The sequence below is a fragment of the Chinchilla lanigera genome, unplaced genomic scaffold (genome assembly GCF_000276665.1).
Source record: "Chinchilla lanigera isolate Chin_1 unplaced genomic scaffold, ChiLan1.0 scaffold00167, whole genome shotgun sequence".
Lineage (NCBI taxonomy): Eukaryota > Metazoa > Chordata > Mammalia > Rodentia > Chinchillidae > Chinchilla > Chinchilla lanigera.
The window spans coordinates 979774-990860 of NW_004955568.1; the positions used below are offsets into that span (position 1 = coordinate 979774).

Sequence of the window (11087 nt, forward strand, 5' to 3'; positions counted from 1 at the left end):
TCTCTCTCTCTCTCTCTCTCTCTCTCTCTCTCACATACACACACGCACACACACACACAAATTTGTATGAGAGTTAATAATAGCTCAAGTACTGCGGCTAATGGAAGAACAGTTATGAAGTAATGGTATATTACCCAGTGGAATAATACTGTCATTTTAAAAATTAATTACCAAAATATTAACTCAATAGATCTAAAGTGTGTTAGATGAAAGAAGCCAGACACACAAAAAAATTGCTGTGTTTGTTTTAAGTAAAATTCAAAAATAGGCAGAACTAAACTGTGGTGATCAAGTAATAAAGTACTTACTTCTGGGGCTTAGGGATGGCATTAATTGGAAGAGTGTGTGAAGACAATTTCTAGAGTGATGAAAATGCTCTGTATGTTGATTTGTGATGTATTTAAAATTTTTATCAACTTGTATATTCAAGACTTGTGCATTATACTGAATGCAAACTATACTTCAATTTTTGAAAAACAAAGATAAAGATAAAAAAAAGATAAAGGGATAAAATCAGGAGGCATTTTTCAATGCAGTTTCCATCTCAGTATTGGCTGGAACAAGAGCTACATAATTTTTAGGTTATTAAAACCTTAAGTATTTTCTCCCATTTTTGCATATCTCTACTACAATTGTAGTTCTGTGCATATCACATTTATAGATGATATCAAGTTACTTCCTGACAGCAGTCTAAGAGGATTGAGTATGATTGGTGTGCACATGAGGTCTGGGCCACAGATGCAAAGTTGTGCTCACAATGGATGTATGTGTACCTATGTGTGTGTATGCGTGTTGGAGGGAGTCATGTTTGAGGACACTGTTCCATAGGTAATGAGATGGCAAGTTAGCATTCTAGGCAACATTAATGGTAGAAATCAGAAAGAAAGTAGCATGAATCTGTCTCTCTAAGACCAAGCAAGATCAAAGTTCTTTGTTGTCCTACTATAGAACAAAGGACCCTGAGGTCTCATAGACACTAGTGAACTTATGTGAAAGCTGCATCACTAGTAGAGGAGGGAATACTGTTAAAGTCTGAGTTTTGGCTTTTCTCTATAACTGTATCCACTGTTCATGAAGATTCCTGCTAGCTTACAACAAGACAATTGAATAACCCTTACTGATCACTGCCAAACTCTAGATAATTTCTGAGTAGGTTGGTGATTTTTTACTTCAACCACAACCTCATTAGCTACACCAGAGAAGGAGGCAAGGAATCAGCCTTTGGGGCTCAAGACTAGGCTATATGAGTCTGTATCATGCCTGCTGTTCTAGACAAGGTCTTTGGGAACAAATATAACTCAGTGCTTCTGCAATAGGAAGCTCATAAAATTCTCCTTCCTTCATGGGCCATCAGAGAGTCCACATGTCTTCCTGCAGCCAGATTTTGATGTGACAGTGGGCAGGAATGGTGGCAGGGTATCAACAATAGCAGACCACTTTAGTTAGGTGAAGGAAAATTGAAAATAAGGGACATCTGGTTTTTGGAAAATCCTCAGCTTTGAGAAACTGAAAGAAGTATAGATAGAGAAATGCACATAAGCTCATTCACGAAGTCTATTATGTAGCTGAGAGGTGGATGGGAGGGGTGAGATAGTTATGAAACCTATGTTGAAAGTTCCTTATAGTTCCTGTGCCTCAGGCCTAGGCACCTTTGCTTCATCCAAGAGCCTCAGTGATAAAACAGCATAAAAGTGAAGTGTTCTATAACTGAAGATGCAACATTTTGGAGCTTGGAGAAAATCTCTGCAGCAATCACAGAGGAAACATTTTCAAGTCCATCAATGGGGAAAGTCCTTCAGTGTCCATCAATGGGGAAGATATAATGAAGACACAATCATTTTGCACAGGCTGGCTGGCTATTGGGGTCATTTGATAAACAAGACATACATGAGGTGTGGTAGGGCTAGGAGGAGGATACAATGGATTCGATTTGAATAAAATGTTGAATGTTGAGTATCTATGGAATGTTGACGTAGAAATACCCTCCAGAGACAAGATAAATCCACAGTTATGGATTTGGGAGTCATTGTCGTGAAGGTGACTTTTGTAGCAATGGGTGTACATGAAATCTATCAAGAAGAATAGATAAGTGTAAAAGGAAGAATAAGATGTGGCTCCTCTGATCCCCAATGTTTATAAGAAATATAGTGAAGATGTATCGTGGAGGGACTGGAAAACACTTGGCACTCTATCTACTTTAGCTGTAGGCATTGCCTTCTTGAAGTAATTTTCCTAATAAACACTTTACTTATTAGCACTGATTTACAGTAAATCAACATTGGAATTGAGCTGGGAATCTGCATTTAATCTTAGAAATTTCTTATGTGTGTGTTTTGTTTTCTCTTTTTTCTATCAACTGCATAAATGAACTTCAAGTTATTTGAAAATCAATGGTATGTATTTTCTTTTAATTCCCCATAGGAAAAAGGTAGATATGACAATCTATTTTATAATAGATGTGTTGAGGGAGTCATAGAAAGAAATTAAATTCCTCATAGAAAATAATTCCACTATTTTTTACCATGGGAAACTGATGCATGGTCTGTGGACATCTACTCTAGAAAACTAAGCATAAATGTGAAGGGATTTTTTAAATGTGGTTTCTGAAGATGCATATATTACTTCGAATAAATAAAATATGACTTTTAGCTAGTTGAAGTAAGTTCCTGAGGAACAGGGCATTTAAAAAATCTGTCTATGTATCTGTATCTACTTACGAAATTTTCCCTTGGTGTGACTGGCTAATCTAATTTATTGTGGGCCTGTGGCATGGGATGAAGTGAGATGTCCAGTTTGCTTTTCTTATTCATGCTGCTCCTTTGTCAGAATAGGACAACTAAATTGACTTATAACAATCATGTTCTCAGTCATCAAAATCCATCATTAACAATCACTACTTACACAGCTTTTTTTTGTTACAATATACGTTTTCCTCTTAGAATTTACACGCTGCTGCATAGGAACCAGGCAGCCTTAACAGTACATCTTTTGTTGTATAATAATGACTTTTTTTCCATAATCATATAAGGTATATTTTACAGAAAAAAATAATTTGAGGTTGAATTTTCTTAGGCTGGTTCAATGAGTGTGAATGCCTGGCTTTAAAAGTACTTCTTTAATGTAGTTTAATAGAGATACATTTTTCTTTAAAGATTAAACTGAGCTTAGTGTAACCTATCCAACCAAAACTCAGTAAGTTGCTTGGCAAAGATACACTTTTACGTCCCTGAATTCAACCTGCATTTTCCAAATTAAGTATTAAATAGAGGCACACATTAGCTAACAATAGCTAACACTTCTTAAATGCCCCAAATGTTCTAAACTTTTACACATATTGCATCTAAGATCTTTACATGTATGTATTAACTCACTTGATTCACACAACAACCTATCGGACAACCTACTATCCCCTTTTTGCAGTGAAAGAAACGGAGGCACAAAGAGTTTGTCATGCAATTATTATTTATAGTGATACTTTATGTTATCTGTGATGCTATTGTATATTTGTAAACTCTTTATTGTTTTCAAAGCCCAAGCACTCTTATCTTTTGTTCTAAGAATTTAGTGCACATGATTAATAGGCCAACACAGCTTTCATTAAAAATTCCAAATCTTAAGGCCTTAAGGAGTTTAATATATTTAAATTTCATTAGAAAGTTGGTCCTAAGTTAAACATAAATAATTTTTAAAACTAAATTTAAGTCAACTGGAAAATAAATAAGCCTGCAGTATTTAAAAATAATTTTTTTCTTTGGTTTGGCAGTAAAGGAAATATTTGTTGAACTAACCTTAAGGGGTTTCTTTCCACAAAGAAAACAAAGAGACATAAAGTAAACTATGGAAACTGATGTGACTGTGAAAACCCTTTCAGCACATTAGGGAAACATCTATTCATATTTGATTTCAGTAACACAAAACAATGATTAAAATTTTTAAATCTAATTTTCATGTTGTCCAGTAAGTTGCTGATCTACTTCTCTCTCTCTCTCTCTCTCTCTCTCTCTCTCTCTCTCTCTCACAGACACACACACACACACACACACACTTATTATCAGCACAAAGATAATTTAGTTTAAAAAATGTAAAGATTTCAGGTGCTTATGAGGAAGTTAATTTACTGCTGTGGAGTTCTGGAACATATGCGCTATTTTGGCCTAGCCCAGATTTCTATTTGTACACTGCCCCATAATATAGGTGCCTAGAATCAGATGGAAGAGTCAGAGGTCTTTTGCAGATCTGCACTTTCCAGACTTCCATGTGCATGTACATCACTGTCTGTACGTGATAACAGCGCTGCCAGTCCAAGGACCAGGCTTTAGTGGTAAGCTTAGGCTATTCCCATCTAATAGTGAGAGGTGCACTTACACCTAGTTAGTAAGTTAAAAGCCCTTCCTTATCAAATTCACCAAGAAAAGGTCTTCATCCTCTCTCAGAAATTCATTGCAGCATTTAACATTTCTTTTAGCCCTGTATATCTCACTTGTGTTTCTCCTGGTATGGAGGGGAAAGGGAAGACTACTTACTAACTCTTATGATGCATAAATTATGAAATTCTTCAAGCTGCGAAATTTTCATTTCCTGTCAATATTTTCCAACAATCTTTTCCTGGCAGTGGCTAGTTTCTTTTTTTTGTTGTTGTTTTTGTTTTTGTTTTTTTGGTTTTTCTGGTTTTTCTCCGGTACCGGGAACCGAACTCACGACCTTGAGCTTGCCGGGCAGGCGCTTTGCCGCTGAGCTAAATCCCCAGCCCAGTGGCTAGTTTCAATTCAAACCAATTCATTCCCTTTGTAAGGGTTAATGCATTCCTATGCTAGTATTAGGAAATGACTCAAAGGAGAGCAAGATTTGATTCCTGTTCTTCAAAGAGCTTACAATATGATATAAAGATAAAATACACTAAAGGGCAGAAATCTCTGTCACATTTTGTTTAATTTTAAAATTATTATCATTACTTTTTACTTAGTTTTGGTTGAATAGCCTCTACTTGAACTCTTCTAGGAACTGAATACTTACAACTGCTCCTTCAATCTTGAATACATGCATCTTGAGTTTCCAGTCTTGGCATTTCAGTCTGTGCTAAAAACTCTCATGGGGCTAGTTCTGTAAATGTACACTCGGTAAATGTTTTATTACTAAAGCAGGGCCATCTATGGAAGTAAATATCATATCTAAAGAACATCACTGGGAGTAGAAATCATAAAAGATTCTTTAAAGACAGTATGTGTGGACTCCAAAGGATTAAAACAGAAATTTGAGAGCTCTGGAAGATATTTCTATTTGGTGGTTTCGGTGCCAATATTATGAAGATCTGAGAAAAAAAAAAGCCCATGGGGCCATAAATGTGACATCTTGGCCCCACAGCCAGGAAGCAACTTAATGAGGGACAGTGTCTCCTCTTTCCTAAGAACAATGATTCCACTGGAGATGGTGTGGTGACCTTGGTGAACTTGGTACTGTTCCTAACTGAGAGCAGCAGTTCTGCTTCTTTCTTTCCGTCATCTCAAAGGCTTATTATTGGGAATGGGACTATTTATAAATAATCCCTGATATATCACTTTTCTTAGAAAAAGGGTTGTGGGTGAAGTAAACCACTAACAAGCTTCAGGATTTGTGACAGTTAATAAGTCGCTTGCAACACACACTCCAAGGATCAATATGTTATAACATAAAGATGAAAACCAGTAGTTGGTGGCTTGATACATTTCTAAATATAAGTTCAAACCAAGTTAATTATATTTATTTAACATTTTTGTGCACCTACTATCATAGTGGAAATATGTCTTTATGCTTTCTTCTGGTTTGGTCCTCTTGGTTTTTCTTGTTAAAACAGAAGACTACTATATAGTATTATATATTATTTACAGTGAAAAAATTTTCTGTTCACATTATCTGAAACAATTCAAACATCACTCAGGATTTGGATAAGATAATCTCTGAAGTTATTTCTACTTTGATTCTGTAAGTGCTACTGCAGGAATTTGTACACACCCAGAAAAAGTATTAAAATTGTTATTACAGAATCGCCATCAAAATGGTAGTGAAAATACAATATTCTACAATACGCTTTTAAAGAGTAGTAGGTATGTCCTGATGTTGGAAGACCTTTTCAAATTGCGATGGTAAATAAATAAACTACTCACCACTGATCCTTCCTGAAAGGCTTAGATTTCTGATTTGCTGTGGAGCTTGCTGTTCTCCACACTAGTACCTGGGCTGTAAAGCATACTGTTTGGTAAAACTGGATGGTGACTTCCAAAGCTTCCTGAAGCATGTCTGTTGCCTAATGCGTGAATCAAAAATCCTCTTTGATCTCTCCACAATTCATTTTTCTAGAATTGCCACTTATAAATACCCTTGGATCAACCTTTTGGGAATATCCTTCTTATCTCTCTCTGAGCAGCTGTTCTGGGACTCCTCACTGTGCAAACACAACTCAAGGGCAAAAGCCTGAATAGAAAGAAACTGTAGAAATGAAGAGCATTTAATTCTCTCTTGGATTCATTAAGGTCATGGCATTCATCTTTTCCCAGCATGAAACGAGATGATCAGCTTCCTACTTTCCTGAGGGTTGTTTGTGAGTAAAATTCAGTACAGGATTTTTTTCTAAGAAATTATGGGTGGCTGAAATCTTGAGAGAAGCTTTTCATTCCCTTTAGGGAGAGAAGGAGTAAGTATGGATGTGTTATTACTGTATTTGGTTATATTTCATATAGCACAGGGAGTTTTCACTTCATGCTACCTTCTCTGCCAGTTGCACAGGTGTAGAAAGCCACAATACAAGGGGTGATAAAAAACTGCAGTGCCTGTTTAGATTTAAAAATAACTTACTACAGTAAAAGACCCATTGTCAAGAACAGTGGGATAATAAGTGCCTTCAAGTTGAGGGAGAACATTTTAGTGGCAATGTATCTTTACAGTAAAAAAAAAATTAAACAATTACCATGTATTTTGACCACATTTTGTACTAACAACATTATCTTAGAGCTAAGCCCCTTCTAGTTAGGGATGCTCACCTAGACGCAAAGCTTTCTTTCTTCCCTACCAGCACCTCCATGCCCCTGATTTCTGGCCCTGCCATTCCTCATGACCTAGTGATGACTGCTTGCTGCGGAGTTTAAAGGAGAAAAAGGCAAACGCATCAAATAACTCTGTAGGGCATAAATGAGGATAAGGCTATAAGCCTGAATGTTTTGTAGCATTTTGCTGCACAAAAACTAAAGTAAAAGAATTAAACCATGTCAAGAGTTAAGTTTCTAAAGCTTAAAGATGTCTTAGTAATATTGGATTTATCTATATGGGTAGGAAAAGCACAGAAATAGTGCTTCTCAAAGATTTTAGAATCCTTAGCCATCAAGAAAGTACAAACTTGAACTACATTTGATATAGCACATCAAACAGCTGAGAACGGCTAGAATAAAAGGACAAATAGTAAGGTATTGGTGAAGAGGTAAAGAAATTAGAAAGCCTATTCACTGCTGTAAGTATAATGTAAGATTGTACTATTGCTTTGAAAACAATCTGGTATTTCTTCAAAATTTTAGACATTGAGTTATCATAGGATCCACCACTTCCACTCCCTGACATAAACCCAAGATAAATAAACATACTGTCCACAAATAATTTGCACATGAATGTTCATGATATTTTTGTTCCTACTAGTCAAAAAGTAAAAATGAGCAAAATTTCTTTTTAAAAAATTGTTATTCATTTATCTATTTTTATTAGTATATATTTGCAGTGAAAAATGTTTACATCCTTTGTGTGGAGTTGATACATGTACATAAAACACCTCAATTCTTTTTATCATTCCCTCCTCCTCATATCTTTAGCCACTTCCCATTTTAGGAAGATCTATCTCCTTATTACCTACTTTTTCTTTTGTATTTTATTTATGATTTGTACTATATTTATAATCATAGAAGAGAAATCATGTGATATTTAAGTTTGTATGTCTCATTCATTTCACTTAACATTATGATCTTAAAATGTGACCAAAATTTCTATCCAGTGAAAACATACAAATCAATGTGGTACAGTCAAAAGATGTTAATTATTGAGCAATAGGAAGGGATAAAGTACTGATGTATGTCATAAAATGAATGAAACTTGAAAACATTGCCCTAAGTGAAAGAAGTCGGACGCAAAGACATATATTAAATTACTGCACCTATACGAAGCATTTAGAATAGAAATATCTGTAGACAAAGAAAGTAGGCAAGAATTTTCCCATATGTGAAGAAGAAACACGCAAATAGTTTTTACTAAAGACCTTAGAATGATGAGTTATTGGGGAAATAAGAATGAAAGTCATACTTCACATAATACTTCACATACATTAGTGTTAGACTGGAGCTGAAAAATTGGAGAGAAATGGCTAGTGACTGGTATGGGTATAGAGTTTCTGGGGAAGAGAGTGATGAAAATATTCTGCAATACCTTTGAATTGAAGAACACATAATGTATGAGGTCACAATGTGTGAAAGGATAAGCACAAGTATAATTGGCTTCCCTGGTTGGCATGGGACACCACAGTTGTCAAGAGATGCCAAATAGATATATACAGAGAGAGGACTATTAAAATTATGGTTGGAATGTTTATATTTTTTCAATTAAGAAGTTTTCTAGATGGTAAAACATTATTTAACTTCTGTTCTCAGCAGAGAACCCATAATTTCCAATCAGTTTCCCCAGGGCATCCTTCACCTCCTTGTTTCTCAGGCTGTAGATGATGGGATTGAACATAGGGGTCACTACACAGAAGAGGACAGAGACCAGAATATCCATGTCCAAGGAGTAGCCTTCACTGGGCCTGGCATAGTTGAAGTTGGCTGTTCCAAAGAAGACTATCACCACTGTCAGGTGGGATGCACAGGTGGAGAAGCACTTGCTCCTGCCTTGAGAAGAGGGGATCCTAAGGATGGCAGAGATGATGAATATGTAGGACCCAGCAGTAAACAGGCAGGGGCTCAGGCCAATGGTGGCACTGGCCACATGGAGCACAGACTCATTGACAGACGTGTCTGAGCAGGAGAGCTTCAGGATCAATGGGATGTCACAGAGAAAGTGGCTGATCTTGTTGGGACCACACAGAGTGAGTGTGGCTGCCAGCACTGTGTGTGTTACAGAATTCACCAGCCCACAGAGCCAGGACCCAGTCACCAGGCAAATACAGACCTTCACACTCATGAGTACTGGATATTGAAGAGGGTGGCAAATGGCCACATAGCGATCATAAGCCATGGAAGCCAACAAGACACACTCAGTGCCAGCACATGTCAGAAGGAAGAAAATCTGGGAAAGGCAGCCCTCATAGGAAATGGTCTTCTTCTCCCGGAAGAAGTTCACCAACATGACTGGAATGGTGGTAGATGTGTAGCAAATGTCTAAGAAGCTCAAGCTGCTGAGGAAATAATACATTGGTGTGTGGAGAGCAGGACTGACCCTGGTGGCCATTATTATGAGGACATTCCCTAGAAGAGTTGTCAGGTAAATAACGAGGAAGACAAGAAAGAAGAAGCTCCACAAGTTGGAGTGATTTGAAAATCCCAAGAAGATGAATTCGGTGACAAATGTCTGATTGCCCATTTCAAATGCTGTCGTAGCTATGAAATAGAAAGAAACCACAAGAAGAACATATTAAGAACACCCTCCTATGAGTTTGGAAATCAGTAGACACATACTAACTAATGTTGACATATAGCAGTCTGGGCAGTAATAATCTTTGGGGATGACTTTGGAAGAACATTACTTTTCACTTAATGGGTCTACCTAGCTCAGGTCAAAACTTCCTGCAATTTTTAGTGGTTAATGATGGTTGAAAATAGATGAAGGCTTACTTAAAGTCACCAAAAGCCATTAACCCTTGCATTGGTGTGAACTCTTTTTTGTCTCCTTAATCTCTCCCTTTTATCATTGTCTTTTTCTGTAAGCATCTAAGTTTTTGAGAAATAGTCTCTCATTGCTAAAATAAAGAAAATAAAAAGTTTACAAAGAAGAATTCCATCATCTGTAGTAATCTGCAAAGTCAAACTCCTTTGCAGTTTTTTTTCGATTTATAAATCTTGATCTCTCTTTATAAATTTTAAATATAATGAACACAATTTTCTAAACTGGATAAGAAGAGACTCATAGATGACATGAGCCCAAATATACAAAGTGTCAAAAAATCCACTTAAAAGCTATAAGATCTACAAGTTCAACAAAGTTCTACGTAACGCCAGTTATATTTCTATACACCTGCAATGACAATCTAAAAAGGAAAAAAACAATTCCATTTACAATGTATCCAAGGAATTAAGTACTTAGAATTAATCTTACTAATGAAGTTAATGACTTATACACTGAGAATTGCAAAATATTGCTGGAACAAATGAGAAAACCTAAGTAATGGAAAGATATCTTGCATTCATTGAAAGGAAGACTTGAAATTGTTAAGATGTCAGTAATACTCAGGTGATCTAGAGACTCAACACAATCCATATTGTATGGCAAGAGCCTTTTTTTCTCACAGAAATGGATAAGTTCACCTTCAAATTTGTATGCAGTTTCAAGGGGCCCCAAAATGTCAAAACAGTCTTGAAAAAGAATTAAACTAGAACACTCATACTTCCTGACTTTAAAACTTACTATAGAATTATAGTAATTAAAATACCATCCTACTAGCATAAGGAGAGCCATATAGATCAATGGAGTAGAATAGAGAGCCAATTTAAGCCTTCACCTACATGGCTAATTGAGTTTCAATAAGGTTGCCAAGATGATTCAGTAGGGGAAGGATGGTCTTCTCAAAAGAGTGGTTCTGAGAAAATAGGATATGCACAGGTGAAAGAAGAAAGTAGGACCTTTATCATATATTATATATAAAATTAGCTCAAAAATGGGTAAAATCTTTAAATTTAAGAGCTAAATCTGTAGAATTCTCAGAAGGAAACATGGGGAAAGTCTTCATGACACTAGATTTGGCAACTACCTCATAGATTGAACACCAAAGGTACAGACAAACCATAAAAATAGATAAATTGTACTTCATCACATTAAGAAAGTATCATCAGGGGCTGGGGATTTAGCTCAGCGGCAAAAGCGCCTGC

The 11087-nt window shown here is 36.2% G+C and overlaps 2 protein-coding genes across 2 annotated transcripts in view; both read right to left on the reverse strand.

Moving 5' to 3' along the window:
* Nucleotides 1–8520, reverse strand: part of LOC102014718 (olfactory receptor 1052-like) — a 13589-nt gene extending 5069 nt beyond the window's left edge. The window contains 2 exon segments of the mRNA XM_005413465.2: nucleotides 6740–6803; nucleotides 8437–8520. Coding sequence (XP_005413522.2) covers nucleotides 6740–6803; nucleotides 8437–8520 — 148 coding nt within the window.
* A 120-nt stretch (nucleotides 8521–8640) lies between these two features.
* The window catches only part of LOC102021810 (olfactory receptor 1052-like), a 6323-nt gene continuing 3876 nt past the window's right edge, over nucleotides 8641–11087 (reverse strand). The window contains exon 2 of the mRNA XM_005413486.2: nucleotides 8641–9602. Within this exon, the coding sequence (XP_005413543.2) occupies nucleotides 8641–9602 (962 nt within the window). The remainder of the gene's footprint in view (nucleotides 9603–11087) is intronic.